Source organism: Ixodes scapularis, unplaced genomic scaffold (assembly GCF_016920785.2).
Source record: "Ixodes scapularis isolate PalLabHiFi unplaced genomic scaffold, ASM1692078v2 PGA_scaffold2__306_contigs__length_199485367, whole genome shotgun sequence".
NCBI classification, from domain to species: Eukaryota; Metazoa; Arthropoda; class Arachnida; order Ixodida; family Ixodidae; genus Ixodes; species Ixodes scapularis.
This window is the reverse complement of record NW_024609857.1, coordinates 170,231,886-170,259,872: the sequence shown is the minus strand read 5'-3', so window position 1 is coordinate 170,259,872 and position 27,987 is coordinate 170,231,886. Positions and strand designations below refer to the sequence as shown.

The following is a 27,987-nucleotide window of genomic DNA, read 5'->3' as shown; positions in this document are numbered from 1 at the left end:
GAGCTGGCAACTATGTAATTTTTCGCGTCGGGCGCGTGAAGAACGTCCGAAAGCTCGTGACGTCCCATCAGTGGTAGCGATGCAAACATTTTGGCGCCGAAGAGCTGCCAATGACGCGACGAATAAGCGGCGGAACTGTGCATTGCTGTAACACTGGATTCATGTGATTGCCGGGAGACATGAAGCTGGTTGATCACGTGGTGAAAAGCTTTCGTGTCGCCAAAGTGTTCCGCGAAAACACCGATCGGATTAACAGCATCGACTTTTCTCCTAATGGGGAGACGCTCATTTCGAGCTCGGACGATGACTCTATCGTTATATACGACTGTGAGAAGGGCACGTAAGTTGCAAGGGCTGCGGGCGTCGTAGTGCCCGGGCCTAGCGCCCTGGGCGAGCGACATGTAAACAATGTGTGCCGTTAGGCCTAGTGCTAGGCCTAGCGTCACCACCGCCGTCGTCGGCGGCCGGGGGTTGTGACGACGCTGTGCCCGAACTTGCAGGCACAAGCGGACCCTCAACAGCAAGAAGTACGGGGTGGACCTGATTCATTACACACACGCGGCCAACACAGCCATTCACAGCTCCACCAAGGTGGATGGTGAGTGCTGCAGTGCCGAATGGCCCGACTCGCGCTCACCCGACGTCCGTCGCTGTCATGTTCGCAGATACCATCAGATACCTGTCGCTGCACGACAACAAGTATATCCGCTATTTCCCGGGACACACAAAAAAGTGAGTGCACGGCCCGGTTCCGACCTGCCGTTCTCTCTCGCGCGCTTCTGAGGGCGTTACGCGCCAAGCTCGAACCAGCGCCTCGATCACTTCGCCGGCCTCCGGAAGATCGCGTTGGTCGGTGCAGTGTCGGCGGGGGCCGTTCTTTTTATCTATACGCGCCTAATGTGTTGCTGCCACGAGGTTGCGCGTACCCTCTTCGTCGTCAAATGAATGGTTCAAGCAGACGATATCCTGCAAAAGTAGGGAAAAAAAAAGTATGGCGAAGTAGCCCTACGTTAGAGGGACATGGTCTGGCATGTTTGGTCCACACGCAAATATTCATGACGCGCTCTATATAAAACAAATTCCAGACGAATGTGCACTGAACTGCTACTGTTGCCGTTGTTCAAGTAGACTGTGCTGAGATACGAAGTATTGGCTGTCCCAAAATACATGGTTCAGGACTGGAACGAAAAGCTGCTTTCCGTGAACCCGCAAGCAAACGCGAGTGACTTTTAAGAGAGAGGCTCGTGCCAGCGCTCGTGGCGTGCACGCGCATTTTCTGCCCAATCTTCTCAACTGCAAATTTCTGAAAAGATTGATGGTTTAACGACTCGCGTGCCCTGCATAGCAACCAAATAGCTCTAGAGTAACGACACCTCAGCCACTTGTTGCTTAAAACCATTGTTGCCAGTTATCTGAAATGAGAGGAACTGCTTATTAGTCCTCCAGAAATGCTAACACAGGCCGCGACATAGCTAAGCGACGTCGCCCGAGCTTCCTCGTGCCTTATCTAACGCTCGGAAAGTCGCATTTTGCAATTGTATTGCCAGTTGCACTCATACTGCTTTAGGCAACAAAATGGTGGTGCCCATGAGATGAAGAGTGAGAATACTCAAAGTGTTGCTTGCGCGTGGTTGTGTGCCTGACGCAATGACATGTGTCTCCCTCCCCAGGGTGGTGACGCTGTGCACCTCCCCGGTGGACGACACTTTCCTGTCGGGCTCCCTGGACAAGTCCCTGCGGCTGTGGGACCTGCGCTCCCCCAACTGCCAGGTGGGCTCGCCCCCAAGGGCCTAGCTGGTGGGGGGTAGTGCACACGCCATTCGGGGGAAGGCTGGGATCTGGTCGTTAGCATTGCCATCGGTGCGTCACTCTTTCCGTTCTCCGTGTGTTTCCCGTTAGACGGGGCGTTAACAGTTTGCCGAACTGGCTCGTGTTTTTGTTTTCTACGGTAATTATTTCCTGTATCTGTCGGTCGGACGATGGCCCGAGGACTTCCCCAAATGCTCAAGTAAGCAACGTAGCATTGCAGCAGCGAGACTGCTGGGATAACGTTGCTTTATCAAAGACCCTCCCATCTTTGGCGTATGCTACGTGGTAGCCAGAGTAGGCGTAAATAGACGAGTTAAAGTTAATTTGGGGTGACCGAGAACATTAAAGCTGGGAATCGCGCTCCGAGGAAGTTAGGCTGAAAGGACGGACAGTCAGGAACTTGAAGCTATAGACACTAGCAAAGTGTGAATGGCAGAGCACGTTTGGAACGACCGACCTCCATCACGCGCTCGTTTCGTCCCGCTTTGGCCGTGTACACACGTCGAAGTGGAAACCCTCGTCAAAAGTAGGAAGCTGGAGGTAGGACAAGCGAAGCTCCTCCCTGCCGTTCTCAACTTGTCTGTTAGTCCTTAGGGCTTTCTTTTCTCACGCTTCCGAGCGTGTGAGCGAGAACGTCTTGCATCGCGGAAAGTAGATTCGTGCACTTGACAAGGCCGGGAAGGGCGTTTACGAGCGGCGGCCTCGCAAGGGAAGTGGCCGTGGCCCGTGTCTTAGCAAGGGCGGTGTGCAGGGGGTGATGCACCTGACGGGACGCCCCGTGGGCAACTTCGACCCGGAGGGCCTCATCTTCGCTGTGGGGCTCAACTCGGAACTGGTCAAGCTCTACGACCTGCGCACTTTCGACAAGGTGAGCCCCACTCTCTAAGTTTGATCCGCTGGCGCTCAAGGGGGCCTGGGAAAGTCTCCCAGGGGGGCTCCAGTTGCACCATGGTGCCGGAACGCGTCTCTGGCCCGCGCATTTACCGTGTCCTCGATCGTGGTCCCTCGGTTTCCGTCTGTTGTATAAGCACCTTTGCCGTCGCGGTGTGGCGACGGCCGACACCCGTTGTGCTGTGGATTGCTCTTTGGCTTCACGGTCCACGGAAGCTTCGGCTGCCGGAAGTCTGTTTTTTCTGCCGGAACTCGTACGTCCGACCTCCAGGACCATGACGTTTAACGAAGGTTTATGAGTGTGCAGACACTAAATACGCCGGTCGCAGGTGCCATAGTTCTGCCGGGGCCTCCGAGATTCTTCCGGGTGACTGCTCTTTCCGGTGCTTGGAGCAAGCGCGTCAATGGATGTTGTTTGCACGCTCAATTTGTGCGGAGAGACAAAAGGGCCTTCGTAAGGCTCGTATTCGTTTTCCTCCTCAACCACTCGACTCTGCTCTAACGGCCAGATCTATTCCAGAACCCCATATGGCTCGACCAAAAGCCAAGGCACCCGTGCCGTAACAAAGGAGGGAAGGAATCCTTCTTCTCGTCAACAAACGATCCGCTCGAGCACCGCGGATAAGAATGCAAAGGCACTCGCCTCGGCATCGAAGGAGACCGAAGGTGTATAGCGAGATGGATGTATCTATCCCTCACAAAAAGAGTGGGAGATGAGGGCGCTTGGGGCTGGCGTACACAGATTCCACAAGGACACCTGGTGTTAGCTAGGTCGCATCTTTGGATGGATGTATCTTTCGCTAAGGTTAAGTGCCCATCGATCGTGTTGGTTTATGTCTCGACCTAGGTCATTTCCGTCCGGTTTCAGGGATGCACCCGTCTAATAACGAAGCTTGTCTTTGCTAGAACCACTTTTCGAGTTATTGCAAACGGAGGATGGCGGAATAAAAATTGACTTTTTGTTGTTTGTTAGGGGGTATCTCTCGATGCACACATTGTTTCGCTTTCTCAAGAGGAAAGTGTCGGTGGGAATCGAAAGTGTGTTAAATGTATGAGATCCAGTTTCTACTTCTTAGACACTCTCCTCTCTTTGAGCAGTTCAAGTGCTCATTGGCTTCATGGTGGTGAATGATAGACAATAGCCATTTCTGATTGGTGAATGCAAAGTTAAAGGTTTCTCGCGAGAAATAGGCGTCGAATATGGTAAACATCCGTCAATTCAACCTTGACTGGTCCTTGAAATTCGGTCAAAATTATCTGAAGATTGAGTTAAAAAAGGACTGAGAAAATGGTCAGAGTCACACTCTTCTTTATTGTCCTCTGTAGTTGGTGCTTCTTTTCTGCTGTTTGCTTTAAAACTGGCATCTGACAGTGTGTCTTGGGGTGCCAATGCTTTGCTGAGGGAAAAGAGGAGGGGTTTGTCGGGCGAAAAGTGCAACGGCGGGTGTTGCAGGGCCCCTTCAACACGTTCAAGCTGCCCCAAGACAAGGAGTGTGACTGGACAGGGCTCAAGTTCAGCCCCGACGGGAAGAGCATCCTCATCTCGACCAACGGGGCGGTCATCCACCTCATCGACGCCTTCCAGGGCACGCCTCAGCAGAGCCTCACGGTGGGTGCCCCTCCCTCCCCCTCCCTCCTTCGCTCACCGTCCCTCTTCTCTCTGCAGGGACACACCAACAACAAGGGGGTGCCCTTGGAGGCCTCCTTCAGCCCCGACTCGCAGTTCGTCTTCAGCGGTGAGTGCGAAACCTCTCGACGGTTGCTCCCCACATTTTCTTTCTTAGACAGAGAACGAGTTAAGTAAAGCTGCTCTCTCAAAACTGGTACATGAGGACGGCTGTGCTCTGCTTTTGTTTAAACTCTCTAGGGAAAACCGGTAATCGTCGAGGAATTTCTCGAGTCTCGAAGAGTCGGGAACTTTCACCCCAATCGGCATTGGTCGGGGAAATTGAGCTTTCCTTTCTCCGAGTGATGGCAAATGCCGGCGACGAGTGTTTGCCTGGAGCAAATGCTTGTTGGGAAATGGAATGGAAGAATATCAACAGCAGGATGGCCAACTGGACTGATCTTGAGGGAAAACGTTCCGCGGCTTTTGTGATGGTACTTCTAAACAAGAAACAAAGACTTCTGTTTGAAACTGGGAGGCCTCTATTATTCAAATTGCCACAAACTTTTTAAAGGGGCATGTGGCCTGGGAGGGTCAACTTTTGAACCCTTCACTCAAATTGTTTGTCGTGAGTGGCAGCTTCTTGGGATGGGTAGCTTTTCCTACATTGTCGTCGCGGGTGGGAACTTCTTGGAGATTGGCATTTTAAAACAGTGCCATTGAAAAGATGCAACCGGCCTTAAGAACAGTGCGCGTTTAACAATCCGCCGTAACTAAACACCATTCATTTGATAAAGAAACAGCCAAGAGGACTTTCAGTTGTCGTGGTTCGGATGCAACTTGTGGGCGTCTGGAGGGCTTGGAGCGCGCACGTGCAGCCAAGGTCCGAGATAGACACCCTGCCCTTCTCGCGAGTGGTGAGCCGCGGTTTATTTTTCTTTCACCTCAGTCCCGCGTCCCCATTTGGGAAAGAAACGGCTCGAAGTTTGGCTCCAACAACGTCGACGGAATCCCGATCGGCTCTTTTTGCGAGCTGCAATGTGGCCCCCTGGGCCGTAGGATAGTGTTTTCATTTGCGACCGATCTGGGCTATTGCGTAGGCACTCTCGAGGATCGTTTGTCATTCGGCTTCTCTGGTCTTGTTGTCCGGATCGCCCCGGGAAAAGGGGTGAGCCGCCACTGTCCTTTGCAGGGTCGACGGACGGCCGTGTGCACGTCTGGAGCACGGCGGAGGGCGTGGGGGGTCTGCGGACGGCGGTGCTCAACTGCGACCACACGGGCCCCGTCCACTGCGTCCAGTTCAACCCCAAGTACATGATGCTCGTGTCGGCCTGCACCAACATGGTGGGTTCCAGGGACGCTCTTTCTTTGTCTCCCTCATTTATTTTATTTTTAAATTTTTTTTTTGCGGGCTGAATTAGTTGCGGAAATGTGTTTCTCGGTATCGCAGGGGTGGTATGGCTGCGCCATTTTGCGCCGGACGCATTTTTCTGCGCCATCCTGCGCCATGTTGCAGAATCTGTGCCACAGCCAATACCTCGCGCCATTATGCGCCAAATCGCAAAACGTGCGCCAAAAAAACTGTTTTCTGTCTTGGTTTCTGTCTCTATTGACTCGATTGGCAACAATGAGCGCGTTTAGCTTGATCGGCCTTGCAATCCTTTGTTCTGTTTATTCTCCCTGTGTATCCCGAGTCGGAAGCGCGCAAAAAAACTCGGATTCCAAGCGCTACACCACCTGCGACTGGATTGTTATTCTCCAACCATAAGCAGTTAAGCAAGTCGGCCGAGATGAGGTCGAGTCGTTACGCGCCAGATTGCCTGAGGCTCTGCGGCCAGGGATCCAGACGTCAGCCAGCTGAAAACAAATGAGCAAAAGATTTCTTTTAGTACTTCATCGTTAGAAGTTGGAACCGCATTCTCGCAAGATAAACCGTGATTTGATAGCACTGAAACGCAATCCGATCCGAAACCTTGCCGGCCAGCAGCTCTCACGCGAGCGGTAGATCTGCTCCGCGTACTTTAACCTTGCTCCTGCTTATCGCTTCAAATACGATAACTCCGTTAATCATAGTCTGCTGCTTCGATATTTAGTTGCACGATAGGATAAACTCGAAATTTGTTGCCCAGTTCCTCCGCGCAACTACACATCCATTGCTTACGCACGTCACGTGGTTCGGACATATAATTACTATGTCGTGCACGTTTGGGCTGTGCAATAAGCAGTGCTGGTTTGCGTTTTGAGCAGCTGAAAGCCACTCAGAAAATATCAAGGACACTATCTTTAGGAACATAAGGTACTTTCTTTTTAAACATTTAGAAAGTGGAGACACATAAGGGACGATACAGACAGGACAATCTGTCCTGTCTGTATCGTCTTTTATGTGTCTCCACTTTCTAAATGTTTAAAACGCACCAACACGCTCAAATAGTACAAGCATAAAGTACTTTCTTTTTGATTCTCATTAATGCTCACAATGTTTCAAGTTTTCGCATCAGTTACACTGTTCTCCCATCTACCTAGGTCCCTAACCACTCATGTTCATCTGTGCTGCCAAGCATGATTGAAATCGCTCCCTTGCTTGTCTAAAACACAAGCTGAAGTGCAATGAAAACTAATCTGAGCTGCCCCTAGCCTGCTCCAGAATGTAGTTTTAGCTGCTCACTCCCTGGCTCCTAAACAACTGTTTCAGCTGCTCCCGTGGCTGCTCCCAAGTACATTTCATGAGTTGCACCCCTGTATTGACCCGGCGAGTGAGTTTCACGATTTTGGCTGCATAAAAACATGTGCGAAGGGAAAAAGAAATTTCGATAAATGGTTTGGATGGGGAAAGGATGTCATAAAATTAATATATGACAAAAGGGAGAAAAAGTTTAGAGCTATACTTAGGACGCAAAACGAGTTAGTATTAATCTTCATTTTTTTGTTGCACTTAAAATGAGGATTCATAAGTAACTTTTAGAGTCCGTAGGAAGCTCCCAAAGAAGCGCAATCGCCACATGACTATAGCGGCCACTTCTCCGCTGTCTGCCGCGGGCACCAACTACAAATTTGTTTTGCGCCTAAACATAGCTCTAAAAAAATGTTTTTTTCTTTGTAAATTTTTGTTTGGCATTTTTTTTACCATTTAGGCTGTTTAAAAGGGATTTTTTCCTTTGCAGATGTCCTTTAAGTGCATGGTCGTGCACAATAAAATTTTCAGTAGTAAGCTTTCTATTTTACCTTAATTGCTTTATTGCCGAAACAAGTTTTCCCGCATTCTCGAAGGTAAAAAAAAAAATACTATATAGAGTTTTGAAAATGTTCCTTAATTTTGGTGGCGAAGTTTCGTACCAACCGTCCTATATCTTTGCAGGAAGTCACCCCGGGGGAAGAGATGTACCGAATATCGGGGAAAGGGTACCTTTTCAGATGCTGTAGCAAAAAGAAAGCATGTTTTAGCTACTTTGGGGCCACTCGCTAGAACGTTTCGCTGCAATGTCGGCTATATATGGTTTGCTTCCTGGTATGGAGATACCATATTGGCACAAATATAATGCAGTTTTTTGTGTTTTTTCCTTCGAATTATTTGGGTGCAGCTTGCTTTATATCTGGAATTGAGCTTGGCCACGAGGCTTATGAGTCTGGAGAAAGCCATCGCTTTGATGAAGGAGGTGGGGTGTGAAGGGGAAGTCGGTAGTCATCATGCCATGTGAAGCGAGGAATAGAAGACATAGCATTCTCCCTCACTCCCACATTTGTACAATGCACATGCAGAAGCGGGCTTCAAGAATACGGCGAGCCAAGACTCGACAGGCCGTGTTTACGGAACAATGCAACACTAGGTGTTTATATCAGACATGTACAAGTCACACCAAAAAGTAGTCAAGTTACTGAGTATCGGCATCAAAAGTAGTTTCAGTAGAGTAGAAATTACTAAATTAGAAAGTAATTGGGTATATTACTAACTACTGAAAAAAAGGAGCGAATCACTCGTGAAGTTACATTTTATATATACTCCACTTACCCACATAATGAGTGCACCCCCCATAACGGGTACCAATATTGGGACTTTTCTTTTTCTCCTCGTGTAATTTTCAGCTCCGCGAGTCTCTAATGGCGTCCAATTTAGGTAGCCACCAAGCCGATTTTTTTTTGTCGCCAAGCGGTCGTATGAAGCCAATCCAAGCCACTCTCGTGGTGGCTGCAGGTACGTAATTGCGGAAGTGATCAACCGTGAATCCGAGCAGCGCTAACACTCGACGAAGCTTGGGTCGAGGAATATCCCAGCCTTGGACATTCTTCGCCTATCGGGTGCATCGATTTAAAAAAACACGCTGTTGCCTGTGGTCCGCTTTCAAACAGTGAAATTGTGAAAGTGGTTAGGCCTAATTTCATATAATCTGGGTCAATGTGCACGCTGCGCCGTAGGCTGAGAGTGTCTGGTAGCCCCTGGTAACAGCCTTTTCCATGAACGAAACTTGATCCGTGCGAGCAGGCCTTGGGGGTCCGCAATCAGACATCGTATGAGTTCTTATAGGCGTAGTCGCGCTATATACCCAGCGAGCACCGTTGTCGGATACTAGCTACATATATCGCATAAGAACTTAGAACGGAGAGAAACAAAGCGTTGCTTTGCTTCTTTCCGTTCTAAGTGAGTTTCGTAGGGCGCTTTTCTTTCGGCAAAAGGCGCGCCGAAAGCGCCCTAAAAAGGTTTGCAATTTATTGAGCATGGTTATACTGTGGCGCGCCCCCGGCCAGCCATGGGTGCGCCTCATCTGTGGAGACGTGCCACAGTACCTTGTTATGTCATATTGGCAGCTAATATGACATTTGCACGAAGAGTCTAAATGCAAAAATTTTGCCCCGCATAGTAAACGCCTCCTTCCAAATATTGGTAAATTTTTTGGGAAAAAAGTGTGTTCATTATGCAAGTAAATATAATATATATATATATATTTTTTTTTAGCAAGAAAGGACGAAAGTTTTATACGTTAAAGAGTTTTTTTTTTTTTTTAACCTAAAGGCTGTCATTTTTTCCAAAGATTTTCCCGCTTGCCTTTCTGATTTTTATCTTCTTTTTTTTGTTCTTGTTAGATGATATACCAAGAAGTTCTTATTTTTAGGCATCAATTGCAGATGCATGCTGTTTCTTCTTTGAGGTTTTGCATACTTTAAAGGGGAGACACTGGCTAGAAAGTCAGTTTTGAACTACTTGTGTGCTTGGAATAAAATTTGCAGGGCACATTTAGTATCATACAAAGGCAATATGCAAAATCTCACCTCTCTAGGATAAATTTGTCAGAAGTTACACATCTGTGAATGAAGCAATGGTGTTCTTTGTTAAAAGGGTACTCCGCCAATTTCTTCATGGTCCCCGATTTGCTTGAAATTTTGCTAAACTCGCCAAACAACATCGCCAAAATAGTATCCCAAATATTAGGTCAAAATAATTTTTTTTCACAAAGTTATTGAATTTACAATTTTGATCCTCACCGTGTTTTTCGAACTGAAAGTCTCTACTGGCAACAACGAAAAAGTGAAGTCAGTGGAGGTGCAGGGGTTCACTCTTTGGACTGTAGAATTTGTTCCCAACTGATTCGAAGCAGTTTAATGGTGTCGAATGAATGCTTTGGAAGCTCGCTCCAGTCCCCGCGCTCCAGCACGGAACAAATGATTGGCATATTCTATTTTTTAGACTGCTCGCCCGACTGGCAAGCTTGCCTTCCACTGACGTCACGGCACTGAAAAGGGCGGGTATATTTGAATGTTGGTTTTTGCATCATTTTCATTTGCCGATTTCGCAATAACTGTTATGAATTTCACGATACTAAATAGCATACCAGAAAGGGTAAATAAAGGCCGGGGAGTCAGAACATATAGTTAGTTGAGGTAGCTCAAAAATTGCCAGAGTACCCCTTTAAGGAATCTATTGTACACAAATAAAGTCATAAAGGAACTATTTTATTGCTTGGATGTGAAGTAGGGGGGTGTATATCTTCAGGCTATCTAATTTTTACTTCTCAAATATAAATATTTCAGAAAGGAAATATTACCTCGAAGTATGAGATGGGTTTTCTTTGTATATCAGTCTCTCAAAATGTCAGCGGTTTTCAATGATCACTCTAAATTAAAGGGGAATAAAATAGATAGCCCGTTTCCCCAGTAAATTTCAGTTAAGAAACATCTTGAATGGGACATCAAAACACTTTTATGAGTAGGGCCCTGCATATCCGCGGATTATCCGTGGGTATCCGCAGATATCCGCAGTAAACCGGCGGATGCGGATAAAAATCCAATGAATTTTGGTGGATCGGATGCGGATGTCGGGCTGCGGATGTGGATATCCACGGATCCGGATCTAAATTTTTGCCCAGTGGCCTTCAGTTCGTCGACTGACGTTTCATCTACAGATCGTTTCGTTGACACGCGACGTTTGATTGAAAGGCTTCCCAAAAACCTGAGACGTTTCGTCGCACACAACCCTACTATTTTCATAACAAACTTTTCCGTCTTGCCTGTATTACAGGGGGGAGGGGGACATGGTTTGGTTAAGCACGCCTTAGTGAATCGCGCGCTAGCCATTTTAGTGGCTTAGTGAAGAAATACGTTGTCGACAAAACGTCACAGGGGCATGTGCCCACAAAACATACAGCGTCGACAAATTGTGTGTGCATAAAATTTATGTCTGTGAAAAGTTGTCCACGACACGTATTTCCACAGAACGTGTTTCGAAGAAACGATAGGGATTCTAAGAAAGATCTGATTCTTACTGAAGATCGCTTCAGTTAGTGCATTTCATCTCGTCAAAAATGCTATCTATAGAAAAAGAAAAAGTAAAGAATGCATGGCATCAATCGTCCCGAGAAAGCTAGTTCTTTGGCAGGGAAAGAGCGGAAAACTTTTTCGTGCAAAGAAAACCTCAAGCGAACAATTCACAAGAAAGTAGAAGAAACCTCCCCCTCTCTGCAGAGAGTGATGGGGTCATGATACCAAAAACAAGAAGTGCTTCGACAGCGAGCGCGACACTGTGGCGCCACAGTTTGCAAGTTTTGGATTCAGCGGTGCACGCATATAGGCAGCCCGTAAATTGCCTGTTTCTTTTTTGTATGCTTGGAGCTCTAACCAAGAAAGTCTGGTAGCTCATATTCGTCCGGTTACAACGCCAGGGCGCCAGCAATGCCAACGGCTGCCGTGCGCAACCTCCGTAGCCGCCCCAAGCAAAAAAGAAAAAAAATTCTTTCAATATATATATTTCGGGCGCCTGCAGGCCGCAATCTTTCATGAACAACACGTTAGTCGATCCGATCAGGCCTTGGACTCTGACTTAGCGGCGCATCTGCCCGCTGGCTGACACGAAACACCCCTGAGACTCGAGGCGGCCGCATACGCTCGGTAACATCACAGAAAGGATTTTCTCTTCCTACCAATACTTCTCCTCTCTTTCCAAACTTTTTAGAATTTTTTTATTACCTTTTTTGTGAGGCGTTTAGACTTCAGGGGAGAGTCAAGGGGCCACAGGTGAAAGTGTCCGATTCTGCGTGCGGCGAGGAAGAACGCGGTCGGCGTGATTTCCGCTGATTTTGCTAGTCTAATTGTAATTGTAATTTCTGGTGGTTAGTAAGAACATCTACATGGTTCCACATTTTGCGGATGCGGTTCGATACGGATACAAAGTATGTTGATCGGATACGGATACAATAATGTAAGAAGTTTGCGGATGCGGTTCGGATGCGGATACAAAGTCTGGGGATGTGGATCGGATGCGGATACTCAAACTGTTACCTGTGCAGGGCTATATTTATGAGCAAACAAAAGATTTTCTTATGAAGTTTGCAGAAAAAAAGTGAAACTGAGAAAATGGCATTTGAACATGGGCATTTTTTTTTATTATTGCCTCGCTCTCTGTACCCACTAGAAAGCCCCAGCAGCGTAGGTCGGTTTTTCGGCTTCCTTCTGTTGCTTGGCAATGGCCTGGAGCTTTCTTTGCTTCTGGGCCACCTACTGGAGTGCCTTCTGCTTGGCCATTTTGGCTTGCAGGGCCTTGCCGGAGGGCTGCACCTGGTGACGTCCAGGCTCTATGCCCATCTCGAGGAGGGCACTCTCAAAGCCTCTAGGGCCGAGGTTAAATTCTAACACTGCTAGGGCAGCAGCTGTTTCTACCGTTCTCCGGGAGTCTGTCTTTGGGCATGGCCTCCATACCAGAGAGTTGTGAGATTCGTTTGCATTTTGCCTCTTCGTTCTGGCACATCGCTCAAGCAGCTCTTTCCTGGACAGCCGGTTATGCAACAACACCGACTCCTTCGCAATCTCTGGAGAAGGCAGGGTGGTGGGGGCTTGACGGCTTGCCTGCTGCCTCCAATGCTGCATGGCGGTTATAATGGCACCATGAATGCTCTCCCTGAGGGCAGGCTTGATGACGGCGCTCTTCGTCAGTAGACTACGAGTGCAGCAGGCTACTGTAAACTGCTTTCTGCATTGCCGGAACGTTCGGTGCATTCTCCTTCAGCGCAGAAGCGTAGTAGTTTGTTAGCCTCTTCATAACGACATTGGTGAGTTTGCCTTTTCCACCAAGTCCTTTTTTCGTTTTCTTGAGCGTTTCCATCCCCGCATACATTCTTGTGGCGACATGGTTGATGCAGTCCTCTTTTTGCAGTTCTTTATTATAAAGATGAATTCCAGCAACGTGGTTAAACGCTTTACTGTCCCCATCAGATAGTATTGTCCCATACTCGATGCCATGGAGCTGAACGGATCGGCGGAAGATCTCGTCAGCCGCTTGCACTTCCATCGCGTGTGCAGATCCGCCAAAGTTCTTCTGGCACATTGGTGCATGACTTTTGGCCCAGTCTTCATAGCCACTGGATCTTTCTGCAGGTCCGAGACTGCATCCATGACAATAATTGCTTTGGACATAGAAGTCCAAAACTAAGCCTGTCTCCAACTTAATTGCCGCTCCCACACCGAAGTGTGAAGTATGGCCGCGCTTGTGCCAAGTGCCGTCATAAGTTGCATGGACGTCCAACAGACCGTTGTCACCAAATCCGTGGGCTTGGTGTACCGCTTCTGCGGCTTTCCTCATGACTTCTTGCCGCTTCCATTGACGCGTCGTGCACCTTTTTTCTGAGGTCTTGAAATGATTGCAGGTGCATGGGCAAGGGAGCGTTTATGCCAGCAAAGAAGTTTGTTAGCTTCGTATTGCCGATGGCACATTCGCGGGATGCGAGACAAATACGCGCCGCCAGTTCGCTTTGACGCGAATGGTCGACAGTTGATGAGTGAGGCGCCTGAGCAATGTCCCCGCACTCGGGGCAGACAACAACGAACTCCGCCTGCGCTCCTTTGCCTATCTCGTTTAGTTGGAGGTCCGATCCATCGCACGCTGGGCACTGGAGGCCGCTAATCAAGTTCTCGATGGCAGACACACCAACGAGGCAATAACCGTCGAGTGGTGTGTTGGAAGCAGCGGGAACGTCTGCTGGATCTCCGGCGGTGTCCATGTCCCGTAGTGACAGTGATGCCGCTGTCCCGATTTATCCCGATCAATAAATATTTGATGCTTCCAACTAGGCTTGACCTGAGCCCGATGCAGTGGGACAAATCGACCCGAACCCGGCCCGAAACCGGACAGTGCTCTCGTATATTTGCTCGAGCCAGCGCAGATCTCTGATTTGCACTTCCTGAATTTCGCGAGGCAAGGTCAACCCGAAGAGATCATCTGGCTCTGCCACGTGACTACCAGCCCAAATCTTTCTCAAACACTGCACGTGTTCCTCCGTCCTTCCCTCATTTCTCTCTCTCTCTCTCTCTCCCCCCCCCTACACACACACAGAGGGAAGTCAAACTTAACCAGCAAAAATAACGAGAAAAGAAAGGTAGCATGCAACACTGCAAATGATCTTCATTGCATGGTGCAAGATTGAAGGACACTGCTCCAGAGAGGATGCTGCATTTTCTTTCGTTGCTTCCTTTACGTCAGGATATATGCGCGTAATGGGCGAGAATTACTAAAAACCGAGCGGGTTGGTAAGGTTTATTTTACGCGCGAAAGAACAAACACATAGGATGGAGCGCAGAACGCATCTTCTAACTTGTAAAAAACGTAAATGACAAAGAACCACCCTTCAAGAGCATCAACACATTTCGGTAGGAGAGGCCGGTTCTTTTTGTGTTGTGTGCTCCGTCCTGGATTTCTTCTTTCGTGCCTAAATCGTAGTGGTCGAGAGGGTATACGGCGCTGGGGGGAAATCCTTCCTTCACATGCGCACACTTTTTTTTTTATTTTTGTGAGCTTAGGACACGAAGAAACACCAGTCTCCGGCACTAATCTCGCTGTTACTCGAGCCCACTTGAAAATACTCTTCCCGGTGTGCTTTCACATTGCGTGTCCAATTCCAAGTGTCGTTCATCGCTGAAAAAATACCTTTTCTCTTGATTTTCTCAACTCGAGTTTTACCCCCTCTGCGATTATCAGCTGATCTTGCTTTCTTTATTTTGTGCGCAAAAATGTTTTGGGATAATAAAAAATGCGCTAAATTAAAAAAAAAAAAAATCAATGTGATTAGAAATTGCTTAGAAAAAGTATTTAAATTAGACTACTAATTACAGCAATTAAAATGTAATTTAAAGTTACCAGATTACTCGGAGAAGTAGTGACAGTGGACCAAACGGCGGCTTGGACGAGTTGGTTATCTTTGTCTCTATGTGTCACTATGTGTGATTTATTTTTTTCGTGGCCTGTGGTGGCCTGTGTTTGTGTGTAACTCCATACTTGCGCTGTGTTATTTTAAGACATAGTTCCAGTGACTCGAGTAAAGTTGCTCAGTTGAGTACAAGTCTGGTTTATTCATCCGGAGACCAGGCTAAGATCCTGTACTGCCTTTTTTCTGCCTGCACATTTTTTACTTTCTGCTCGAGTGTTCTTGCATTTGTGCGTTGGTACCTCCACCTTGTACATTTGTTCTTCCAACTGACTTACACATTACGCCTTTGTGGTTCAAGAGCGACTGCATGCAGACAGGGAGCTCCCACCGAAGAAAAGAAAACTGACAAGCATATGTTCCAAGTCATCGGGTGTATATTGCAAATGCAACAGGGAGAAGGACCTGAGCAGTGATGATGAGTGCATTTAAAACATACATCGGTTTTTCTGATCCTCCTTTCCTTTTTGCCTGTTACGCGCTTGAGCGCGACAACTATGCAGTTGCTCTCGTGCAATCGTAACAATATATATATTTTTTTTAAATGCCACTGAAATTGGCTTTTGCTCTATTTGTGCAAATACGGTACAGTGCAGACTGCTTATAACGAACGCTACAGAAATCTCAATTGGTTTGCTCCATCCGTTCTTTGCTACAAGTGGACTTCGAAGGGGGAAAAAGAAAAAGAGAAATTGCTTCAGCGCGGTACTTCAATGCACTCCAAAGTAGCCGTCCATCCGCGACTGTGCTCACCGTGTAAGAGATGTCTTTACGATCGCCCGCTTAATGGCATCAAAGTGAAGGAAAAGGCGTCGTCCGAGTCGGCCCGTTCAACATCGGCGAAGTTCTCTCGGAGGGTATCCACCGCGGCAGAGACCGACTTTTTTGTCATTCCGGCAAACGCCGATTTTTTTCGCGAAGTCGTCAACCTCGTTGCTTTCGCTAGCTGCCTTCCGCATCCGGGTGGTCTAGGGAATGACATCATTCTCCAGATCCGGGACATTCGCGGTCGGCAGCGATAGATTCAGTCAAGTAGAGTTCCGTAGTCCTAATGTCTGGTGGAAGTGCGAGTCTTCGCCGAGAGAAACTTTGGCGTAGAAACGAGCTAGGTGGCCAAGTCCAGAAGGTGCGGCGAGCTATTTGGAAGGAATGCGGTTGCTGATCCGCCGATTCGCGTCCAGATTGCAGGATTAGGGGACTAGGTAATATAGCGTCAGCACAATTAAAGTATTTTTGCTCGCCACGCCATCTTGCTTACACTGTAGGGAGGATCAGGCAAGATGATCGGCTGGGGCCTGGAGGATAGGAAAACACGAAACGGTAATGCCGAAAAACCAAGATGTCCCGCACGACGTGTGCAGCGGTGCACATTGTCGGGTGGATTGCGCCATTGTGCGCCAATCCACTTTCGCTCTGCCACCCTACTCCCAAGCGCACATGTTGCGCCAAAACTAACCAAACAAGCTTTTTTTTTTGTTTAACTGGCGATATTTATTGGAGTATATTTCTTTATTGGCCACAGTGGTTTACTGTGTTGTGTTCGTTTAGGTAATTCTGAACCAATAGGGACTTTTATCAAACCGTTGCCGCATACCGCGCTCTACCGAAGGCTTTGCAGCATGCTTTTAAGCGCGCACCCGAGTGATACGGTAACCGCGAGGCACGCGCTTGAAGGCATGCTTCAAAGGCTCCGGTAGTGGGGAACACGGTAATGGTTTGCTAAAAGGGCCTATTGTTATGGAACCACCATACCGATGTGGTCGTGTCAACGGCGTGTAAGTCTGATCTCCGAAAATGGCACATGCACAGATCGCTTTGTCAGATTACTCATCAGAACTCTGACAAACGACGAAACGATGCATCGTTTCGTCATTTACTTAATCTTTCTTTTTTTGCAGTGGCACTGAGCATGACTGAGTGTATTCGAAATACCATACACACGTATTAAATCGCCGTAAAGTCTCGTACTGCCGCAAAAGATCACACATCTTTGTGTTTTTTGTTTTTTTAAATAGCATTTATTGCGTGATAGCGAACTCCCACATACTTACTGCACACGCGAGTTCGCCGTGTCTGCAATATGTATCAGTAACGAAAAGACAGTGAGTGCTCAGGCGAGCTGGTGATAGTTAATCAGGATGTTTAAAACCCGAGACTGTGGTGAGGGAAAAGTTAGGAATCTTTGAAGTTGAAGAAGTTCTGTTTCACATAGCTTGTTGTGCCCTTCCCCCCCCCCCCCCCCCCCCCCCCCCCCCCCCCCCCCCGGCCCGACACACACGCATGCACGTACGCAGGCACGTACAGAGCGCGACACTGTTAGCGCAAACAAGCGATCGCCGGTTTTTCTAGTTTTTCTCTTTGAAACCAAGGGATGTCATCCAAGTTATTATTGCTACGGAAAGAGCTCATTTAGTTCTATAATGTAAGCAATAAATTTCATGCTCGCTAATACTATCTACAAGTAAAATGCGAAGATCCACCGACGCCGTGTTCGCGCTAACAGTGTCGCGATGTGTAGATACACGCACGTGCACGCACACACGCACCCCATTTACCTTTTCATTTTGGGTGGGCATTCTTTCAGGACCTTATGGTATATAAATGTACATAAGGGCTTGCTGGCATTTCTTCACTTATCATCTAATTTCTGGGGAAAGCAATAACTACTTTAGAAAATTAAACATATGGCATAATATATATTTATTTTTGCGTGTTTGGGGTGAGTGCTTTTACTGAGAAACATGATGAAAAAACAGCCTCAGATAAACAGGGACGAAGAACGGGTAAAGACAACACAAGACAACGGCTGACTCGGAACTGAAGTTTATTGAAGGAAAATTGAATCAAAGGAACTTGTTAGACAGATTGCACACATGCAGATTAAAAACACGCCCACCAGGCGACCAGATGTGCAGATAGTGTACCTCCCCCTCAGAGAGTGCCACCGATGGCTCACTGACACATCTGTCTGCCATCGAAGAGATTATGAAAGCTTCAATTATCTCAAGTCATTTTTTCCCCGTGTCTGCCCACAGCAGTTACGTCGCCAAAAAAGGGGAGACGAGAGCAATCTCTGCAATGTAGCGGTAGAAGTCCCCCCATCGTTGCTTTCAATGAGTATGCTTGCTCTCTCAGCCTGTCGTTCAAACACCTTCCTGTCTGACCGACATAGGATCTTCCACAAGATAGGGGTATTCGATAGACGACACCCATTGTGCAAGTCACAAATGGTGTTTTGTGCTTCTTTGTGCACTTAGCTTGTGGACGTTTTTCCGCGCCTGCACTAACCCTCGCGCATACCTGACTCATTTTCTGTGGTGCTGAAAACACAACAGGGATCCCGTATCGTCCTCCGACCTGTTTTAGATTGTGGGAAAGGCGATGAAGGTAGGGAACCACCACTCTCCGACCTTTCTCTACGGCTACCTTTTTCTTCTTTATGCCTTTTACTTGTTTGAGCAGCGAGCTCGCAACCTCGGCCAAAAGGTTCAACAGAAACCCCGACATCTTGAGTCTATTCACTTGCCCCAAGAAACTGTCTCCCATTGAGTGCACACATGACTTCCTAGGGCCGACCCCAGGCATGAAGCAGTTATACCCCTCTTTACTATTTTCGAATGGGCGGACCTGCAGTCAAGTATTGCCTTCCTAGACCGTGGGCGGAAAGACCAGCAAACCTGTTTTTCTTTGGAGGACAGCGAGAGATCAAGAAACTGGATGACCCCTTCGCTGGGTTCCTCAAACATAAATTTGAGTCCCCCCCACAATTTTTGAAAACCGCCAAAACATCATTCCTAATGTTAGCTTCATCCGTGCGCTTGTACACGACCAGAAAATTATCCACAAAACGAAACACCTTCCTCACAGAAGTATGTCAAGAGCACCAGCAACGGCAGAATCAACCTCTCCAAGAAAAATGTCACTTAGAATCGGAGCTACGCACGACCCTATACACACTCCTGTTTTTTTGCAAGTAAAACCCAGCCCACCACTATCGAGTTCAGGTACAAAAGCAGAAGTTCCATAAAACTTTCGACGGACACACCGCTTGCGTTCCTGAACGCAAGTTCACCATTGGCCTCGATACAAGACCTTACCGAGGTCAGCAACTGGTTGTGAGGTAAGGAGTAAAACATGTCCTCAACGTCCAGACTGAACGCCGACCAATTCTCATGATCAATGCCCTTACAAAATTCAGACACCGCGTAAGAGTGTGCAACCCTAAACGGGTCCACAATAACCAAACAGGACAGCTGTTTTTGAAGGTATAATGCCATCTGTTTTTGCCAGGTACCCTTCTCTGTCACAATGGCTCTAAACGGGCAGGAGTCTTTGTGTGTCTTTGCAGTGAAAAACACTTGTAGGGGCAAAACCTCTGCTTTTTTAATCCTGGCTGCAAACTGACCCAAGGCTATGCTCTCGCACAGCTCTTATGCCCTGCTCTTAGCCTGTTTCAGTACAACATTCACCCGCCTGAAGTTCTTATCATTGGCGGCATCGGCTTTTTTGCCAGACATACCTTCGTCTCTGTTTATCTGAGGCTGTTTTTTCATCATGTTTAATTGTTACCACCTGGCCCAAATCACCACCCTACTTCTGCTTTGCTGAGGCTGCAGTGATGTGATTGCTGCGCCAATTGCGCCAAACTGCTCCAAGGGGCTAACCCTGCTACATCCTGATACATTTTGCCAAAATATGGGTAATCTGTGCCAAGCCTGCACCAAAAGACCAGTTTTGGTCGCCTTTCAAAACCAAAACTATTCTGAGCAACGTAATTGAGCATGCGGGTGTTATGTGGCGCAAGCGGCCGATCAACACAAAATACCCTGCATCTGTTGTCCTTCCGGTCCTGCGTGGTTTTCCCGCCATCTGGCGTTTCACGCACTCGTCGTCCCGTGAGTCTTGTCTCGCTTTTTTTATTATTATCTTTAACGATAGACGCGGGTGTGTGCGGAGGCTCCGACTCTATAGCGTTTTGGATACTAACCTTGCCGTCATGCTCTGACACGAAACCGTGTTTTTGCGTGGCGGGAACTTTTTTTTGTGAACTAGAGCACTCGCTCCTAAAAGCAACAGCCGTTAAAAAACTATATTTGGTCCCTGCCTTCTAGTCACCGTGGTCGCGCGACGTCGGGTGTTGCCGTCCTCACGTCGCTGCAAATATGGTGCTTTCTATAAAATGAAACTAAGTACCGCTGCATGTTCAACATTCCTGTTCTTGTTTAATTCATACTTTACTACAAAAATCCTTCAACTCAAAGACTGCTGTGTCGAAGTATTAATTACCTAGATTTCTCTCAGAGGGCTTTGTTTCGAGAGGGACCCCGGTACGTGAAAAATCTGCCGTGATAAGAAAGTTGGTGAAGAGAAGTGACCTAAAGCAAAGAAGGCATAGTCTGCGCTGAACCCGCACAGCGCACTTGTTTGTCTCGAGTTCAGTCATTGCAGAAAGCCAAAGCAATCCAAGAACTTTTTGACCCTGGCTTGCGATGTCTTGCATCGATGCATTCTGGTTCTTTTTGATTTTTTTAAGTGTTTAGCTTGTATCTTGTTTGCCTGCCTCACAATAACACTTTTTTTCGTCATATGCTCGACAGTTACCTTTTGCATACAGTTTAGGGAATCAGTTTGCGATGGAGCGGAGTGACATGGTTTCGGTTCTGATCGAACAGCCGTTGTCTCCGCTCACGCGACGAAGCATGCGCAACTGCAAGCCTGCTGAAGTTGCCCTCACGTGTCTGCGAACGTGATTGCACGGCAGAGGCACCAGCAGGGACGCTTGCCATCCGCTGTTTTACGCTTGCTTACTTTTGACGAAAATCTGATACGTCAGGAACCAGTCAAACGGTGGCAAGCGGTTTTTCGGAATTCCTGGGCAACGCCTACAGCACTATACACTTGTGGGATGTCTCAGCAGTAAAAAGACAAGCAGCGAGTTCCGTCACAACACGTCACGTTAGAGCGCTACACAGGTCACAACACAAAGTGCCCTTCATTTGTACAGCACTTAAAACAATTATTTTTATTTTTATAGGAATATCTGCTCCAAAAGCCACTTTTTCTGCTCCGAAACACTGTCTTGGCTGCCCCAAAAGCCACTTTTACTGCTCCGAAACACCGTTTTGGTTGCTCCAAAGGCCACATTTGCTGCTCCAAAACACTGTTTTGGCTGCTCCGAAAGGTGCTCCAAAATGGCTTAGCCAATCACATCACTGGACTGCTTCCGCGTTCCTCATTTGTGTCGTAAACGTAACACATAAAAGCGATAATTGGTTGCCTCAATCATCTTTAGAGTTTCTTGTAAATGACGTACGTGGCGAATACACCTGCTGGGCACCCAAACAGCAAGTCGACAGGAGGACAAGGAGAACAGCGGGGAATGTCCTGCTGAGTGAAACAAATACTAAACCGTTGTGCTAGAAGGCGTCCAAGCAATGCGAAGAGCAAGTCATCTCCTTCTTGCATAGGAAATGCGGTGACTTCTGAACGACGCCGAGCTCTGAGTGGTTTTGATTGAAATGATTGTGGGTAGACCTCAATGTTAGGGACCTTGAGGTATACCCACAGTTTTTTTAATCAGCCAATAAGAGCTCGGCGTTTTGACGTAACGCAACCCCTGTGCAAGAAGCAGACGAACTTGCGCTCCGCACTGACTTAAGGAAAACCTTCCGTTTTATGGTCTTGCTTGCTAGTTTTGTCAGTCAAGTTTTTTTTATTAAACTCCTAAACAAGCTTTCTTGTTCCTTTTTAGCCAGTGATGCCTGCTTCAGTAAGGGTTAATTAAGTATGTATGTATGAGCAGGAATGGTATAGGTAGTATTGTGAAGTTTTGAATATTTCGCATTTGTACTTTTATCAGATAGGGTAGATTTGTACTCTGCTGAGTATTGGAATACTTCTGATACTCCGTTGAGTATTGGAATACTTTTGGTTGCTAAACAGGGACTTGAAACATTGCATTGTTTCAAGTCCCTAAAGATGATCGAGGCATACTATTGCAGCTTGAAATGGTTTTGTTTTTAACTTATGGAACGTGCGATTTAGGTTGTTAAATAGTGAAAATGTTTTAGTTTCATGAGGCATAAGTTTTTTTTTTAGTTGCTTATGCCTACTATTGCAAATCCATGAGAGGAACCAACCCGCTACCACCAGGACAGTTCTCAATGGTAGCCACTCAAATACTTCTGGAATGTATGAAAGGTCATGTTTGGAAATGACTCTGGAACGTCACTAGGAGATGCTTTTTTATTTATATTGTCACGAATGACAATTGATGAAGCGATGGTAACTGAAGAAACTAAATTTTTAAGGGGGCGAACTTGTGCCCAAAACAAAAAGGAAACGGAAGAAAACTGCAGAGTGTCGCGGGCGTCGATGTCGGCGTAACAGCAGGATCGAGCGCAGGAGCGAGACCGACTCCGGCTCGCCACGCGGGGCCCCTTTTGTACACGCATGGACTTCTGAAACAGTCGGCCTAGAAGTTTCGGCGCGTAGAACATTCTAACCTAGAACAAGCAACACGGTTCTCGAAATCAACAGAAATCTAAATTGAAAGAAAATAAGACTCGGTGCTCCCAGGAATCGAACCTTGGGCTACCGCACGAGAATCAAGTGCGGCAACCACTCGGCCGCCCACGCGCTCGCTCGCCGACGCGCGTGGCAGTATTACTTTTTTTTGTATTTCGAAAAAACACATCTGCGCTGACAGCACAGAGTTTTTTCGGGTTACCAGCTCCAAGATTTGCTTATATTGCTACGAAACTCGATTTTTGTTGCTCCTGAGTTGCTCCAAAGCCGAACTTCTACTGCTCCAAAGCTGCTCCAAAGGGGCATTTTTGCTGCTCCCAGACCTGCTCCAAAAGGCTGAAGCTTGCTTCCACACCTGCGTTGTGCAAAGAAGGCAAAGTTTCTGAGCAGTGCAAGTTTCTCTCTGACGAAGTGTGGCAAACGCTTTAGTTGCATTATGAATACCCGGCTGTTTATTTTTGTGCTTAATTTCTAGAAATATATCGTGAGTAGCCTTTTCTGCATTTAATCCAAGTACCTTTTCGGGATTTTTTTTTGTTTTTGTTATACTTGCGACAATTTATTTATTTATTTATTTTTTTTTTGTAAAAGCGGGATTGTTTTGCACGCAGGTGTACAAAAGGTAACGTGAAATTCGTGTGTTATTTCGCTATTTCTGGGTTCGTTATAAGCAGGCCGTACTGCACATACATTTGTATGCGTGTACTCGATCGTGTGGAACCTGCAGTTTTATTTACTTCTTAGCGGTGTCTGAAGTTTTAAATTTCCCAATTTTTTCGTAATAACAGACACACAAGACGTTTACCCCAGCCCATTCCCTTTTGGTCTGGAGCGTGACTCGGAAGGGTTTTGCCACCTTTTCCTACGCTTGTCGGGAGGGTATGGGACTGGCTGTCTCTCGGGGGAGGGCATTTGCTATGATTGTTGCGGCAGTCCCTCTGCGTTCACAGTCCGGGCGAAATCGCCGACGCGAGTCTTCCGTCCGTCGGAGGGGCTAACCCAGCCGTCTCTCTCCCACAGGCTTTCTGGCTGCCCAGCGTGGACGATGGTCTGTGAACGCCCACGCACCCCAACCGTGGGGAGATCTCGCAAGCCCACCTTTTAACTTCTCCGTCATCCTTCGAGCAGACCATTGTGTTGTGCATCATCGAGGCCCGTAGACATTGCTTTTCCTTGGGCCCGCGCCCGGCCGTGTTGGGCGAGCGGCTCCCCGCCAAAGTGCTCGCTTGCATCACTCTGGCGCCTGCGGCTGGACTCTGCCAACGAGGTCGCTAGCTACCGCCCAAAGGACTCGGAAACGCCATCTCGGCACCGGAGGACCGAGAGACCAAAAGTAGTACGAGGCGGCGTTCCCGCACGCTTTACTCGACCTTGGAACCGTTGGATCCTTCAATAAAGACTCGGCATTTTACATTGCAACCCGCTTCTCTTCGTCGATTGAACGTTTGTTTTGGTGCCGGGTCCTGGCTGTAAACTCGCGTTTGTCTCGGCGACTTTGGTTTAAAGATTTATGTAACCTGCTATACGTAGCTTGCAAGTGTTGCCATTGCTGGGTACTGACGGTTATTTCTACCTACTGGTCCCTTAGAACTACAACATTTGCAGTGTGAAACTAACACGGCGAACCGAACGTACGCGGAGCAGAAAATACAGGCATGGCCGCGAATGACGTCGCATGCAAGCTATGTATAGGGAGTATTCACTGGCGGCCATAGCCGTGTGCGCGAATGCTGAGCGCGAATGCTGAGCGCGTGCTGACGGCGAGCTTCCACAGTTCTTTTGCAATGTGCATTCCGCACCATCAAGAGTGTCGGTCTTAGCAGCTTATTGATGTGAGCTCGTTCTGAGCACGCGCTCTAAACAGCACCCACAAATATGGCCGCCCAGTGAATACTCCGAATACTCCGTTTCACGAGAACTTGGCAAACTCTGGAACCTACGGCCTCCGTGACCCTGTAGGAACGTTGGAGCGAGGCACGCGACGCACGTCACGGGAGAGAGTGTGTCACTGCCTAACCTTCTTGGTCACTGCGCCAAGAAACTGGCCATCATCTGCTACGAAACCACCCTACTTCGGACAAACGCTCACTGCTGCAATGGTGCCGTCCCCTAGAGTAGCACACTTTTCGGGAACAGTTTGTGAGACAACTATACTCTGTTTCATACTTGGCGTGCAACGCTGTCAAAGCTACTGGCACGAGCGTGGGGCTTGATCTCGCTGATCATTTGTACGCGTTCTCGCGCAAACAAAACCAGAGATGAAGCCACGCACTCGCGCCAGTAGCTTTGACAGTGTTGCACGCTAAGTATGAAACAGAGTATACGCTCGATTTTACCCCCAAGCCGGTGGGCGCTAATGACGGTGATATTTCAGGCGGGAGCACTCAATTACGTGGCTGCGATCGTCAACGGCCACGGCGCTACGAGAGAAAGATCGGAACCAAATACGGATGTGGCGTCACTTTTTTTTTGGTTTAAATATAATAGACTTTTAGTAAAAACATGGTTCGAGAGCCAGTGGTCTTCGTACTCTCTCTCTCTCTCCCTTCTGGCCGAGCAGAGAGGGAAGATGGTTGCTTTGTTTCGACTTAAAGGGATACCACAACGAAATTTCGGCGCTCATTTTTTGGTCGAAATGTGTTCAAAAAAGCACCATCAAATCGAGCATACCAATATCTTGTTAAAAAAGTCACGAAAAGGAATTTTAAAACGAATTAAACGATCAGCAAAGAGCACCTGGTGGATGTCGCTAACGCCTCACTTGTAATGCCCGTCTAGCAACCTTGGCAGCTAGTGACGGAGGTTGTCTCGCCTCCGGCCACGACGAGAGAAGAGCGGCAGGTGGAACTCCCCTCTTCCCGAGAATCCCTTTTGTGTGTCACAGAAGTCGCTATTGTCCCCCTACAAGATTATAGAAGATTAACCCGTCACTCAAAATTTGTACAAAAGCAGCCGCTTCGGTGGCTGGAACGACTCCTCTCGACGTCAGCCTCGCCGTAGCTTTGCTCGTCTTGAGACTACCTACGTCACGATTGCGTTAGATGTCACGTGGTCTCCGCTGGGCCTTCTCCGAGCGCTTGCCAGAGTGGGCCGTTTATAACGAAAAATACAGCCACCAGGCTCAAAATACAAACGGGCGATTGTCATTTACGGATATTGTGGATCATATTCAACCTATTTTTGAACAGGACGGGAATATTTCAAATTTCGTTGAAGTATCCCTTTAAAGGGCGACTCCGCTTCATTTCTGGTTTTGAAAAAAACAATGCAGTCCTCTTCAGTATCGCCTAGGAAGACCACACGTCAAATATTACGACGTAGTTCTGTCTAAATGTTTCTTAAACGGTCCGGCAAACTTCGCAACTCGCCAAGTTGCCGAAATCGGCTGACTCGAGCGGGCGAATTCAGGCGCGACCAACAGCGCCAACAGCGCAGTCAAGGCTACGGCATGGGCGGAGCCAACATTGAGCTAAATGTCATCATCATAGCCCCCTTTTGCTTGTTTTTACTTCTCCGATCGAGCGTAGCGCATGACGTCAGCAACGTTGCCTCTCGGCGCTCAGCGGTGTCCACGTGATTGGCGTATGCGCCTGCGCAGCGCGCTTCTTAGGAGCAGACCAACCGCCCGCCGTGGTCCCGCTGTTACCGCCGTCTTCCGCGTCACAACCACCGTCGTCGTCTCACCGTTTGTGATTATTTCCTCTCGGAGTTTCGTCCACACTATGGACACCACGTGCGCAGAGTCGCAGACTTATGCCGCAGTCGCCGCAGTTGTGCAGACGTCGTCGAATGCCGTAGACACCAAAACGTGGCGAAGAGTGCGGTGCAGACGACACTCGCGCCTGCCGCACGCCCGCCCCCATCCCGCCCTTCGTTGGGCCGAGGATCACGTGACATCTCGTACCACGTGATGGCCATGTACTTGGCGGCCCGAGGCCAATGTTGCCGGACGGAGCCGAAGTTTCGGTTTCGATTTCCGCTCGTGTTTAAAATTAGATTTAAAAATATACATCCTATTTTTCGCGAAGCAAACGACGTAGTGCCTTTTACTAGGGCTTTTTAATTCGAAATCACTCATTATCCCGAAATCTTCGGAATTGGGCGGAGTTGCCCTTTAAGCGCGATCTAAACCAGACTTGTACGTAACCTAAATACTCTACTCAAGTAACTGTATGTTAAATACTTTTGTGAGTAACTTGGTATCTTGCAAATGCTTTCGAACGTCAGTATTTAGTACTCCAACTTAAATACTTTTTTCAAGTAACTTGTACTCATTTCAAAGTTACTTTCTTTTAACTCCAGTTATTTTGGCTATGCGCCCTGCCATTGCAGATACATTTCGTGCCAGATAATAGAGCGCACTTCCGTGCTTCTGCTGAAAGAGGTGACACGGAGAAGCAGGTGTCGCAGCCTCAAGCCCAGCAGACATGTGTCGTGTCTTCTAACTAGGCAAAACGTCAAAGCACATTTTCTTGCAATTTGTGGCCAAGCCCAAGACCAACAGAGATTCCGAAGCTGAAGGGCATGCGGGTAAAAGCATAAGGTATGTACTACAAGGCTACGATCCAGAGGGAGGGCACTTGTGTCAGAGAGAGGGTGGGTTCTACAAGTGTCTGGTAAGAGTCGACAATAAACCGGAGTTTATTTTTCTATGTGATGGAGTGAAAGCATATAAAAGAAAGCCTTCCAGCTTCGGAAATGCCTTTGCATCCGCACGCAGTCGCACACACCGCTCGTTTCACTAGGCTCTCTTCGCACTCAAGACTCGTAAGACGCGACTACGCGGCTCCAATGCGGCGGCATATCGCTCGCGGCGTACGCAGCATTAGCAAGTTTTAGTTGACCGTGTTTCACCCTCCGCTACGAAGAAACCGCCCCTGCGCCTGCGTGCCGATGGCCTTGGCTGTAGAGTTCGGGTAGCGGAGGGGGAAACACGGTCCACTAAAACTCGCTGTCGGTAGCACGAATGACCGCCGGCGCCCACCACGATGGCGCCCGCTCTCCCCTGGCCTGAGTCGCTAAACTCGTCAAGCACAACTTTGTGCCCAAAGTTCGCGGAGCGCGCTACTTGGACTCTCGCGACGCTGACGTCGCGCCGAGCGAGGTGTCAATCATTCGAACGCTCATTTCTTTGGGAGAGGCAGAATGTAGCAAAGTTCATCGAGGCGTGCGTGCAGCGCGTGAGGGGCGCGAGGAGCCCGCTGATTGAACGGCTTCGCCGATGACGTAGCGCCCGTTTGTCCGTACGCCAAGCTAAAATTAATGCTTTGCAGATTGTCCCTAGGCGACCGGCTGACGCCCCAAATTCCTCCAAAGTTTGTGTTAAAAAGAAACCTCGTTTGTCGAAGTTGTCGCTGACGTCAAAGTGACGTTTCCGAACTTTGCGAGAGCCGTGGTTTGAGCTCGAGATCTTCGCTTCGGATCTAGGCGAAGTTAAACTTTGTCAACATGGCGGTGCCGTACGCTGCGGCCGAG

General features: G+C 48.1%; 1 protein-coding gene across 1 annotated transcript; it reads left to right on the top strand.

Moving 5' to 3' along the window:
* Nucleotides 1–23,931, top strand: LOC8038697 (WD repeat-containing protein 82). The gene is made up of 9 exons (XM_002412818.5): nt 1–340; nt 501–598; nt 666–732; nt 1,671–1,770; nt 2,561–2,677; nt 4,154–4,309; nt 4,367–4,436; nt 5,499–5,650; nt 23,533–23,931. The coding sequence occupies exons 1-9, from the start codon at nt 180–182 to the stop codon at nt 23,566–23,568; spliced, it is 957 nt and encodes a 318-aa protein (XP_002412863.1). The 5' UTR covers nt 1–179; the 3' UTR covers nt 23,569–23,931.
* Nucleotides 23,932–27,987: the final 4,056 nt, after the last annotated feature.

Excerpts from the sequence above, each read along its gene's own strand:
- LOC8038697 (XM_002412818.5), top strand. The coding sequence starts at position 180 with ATGAAGCTGGTTGATCACGTGGTGAAAAGCTTTCGTGTCGCCAAAGTG. Across the intron at positions 341-500 it reads TACGACTGTGAGAAGGGCAC|GCACAAGCGGACCCTCAACA; the intron begins GTAAGTTGCAAG and ends CCGAACTTGCAG. Across the intron at positions 4,437-5,498 it reads CTCGCAGTTCGTCTTCAGCG|GGTCGACGGACGGCCGTGTG; the intron begins GTGAGTGCGAAA and ends TGTCCTTTGCAG.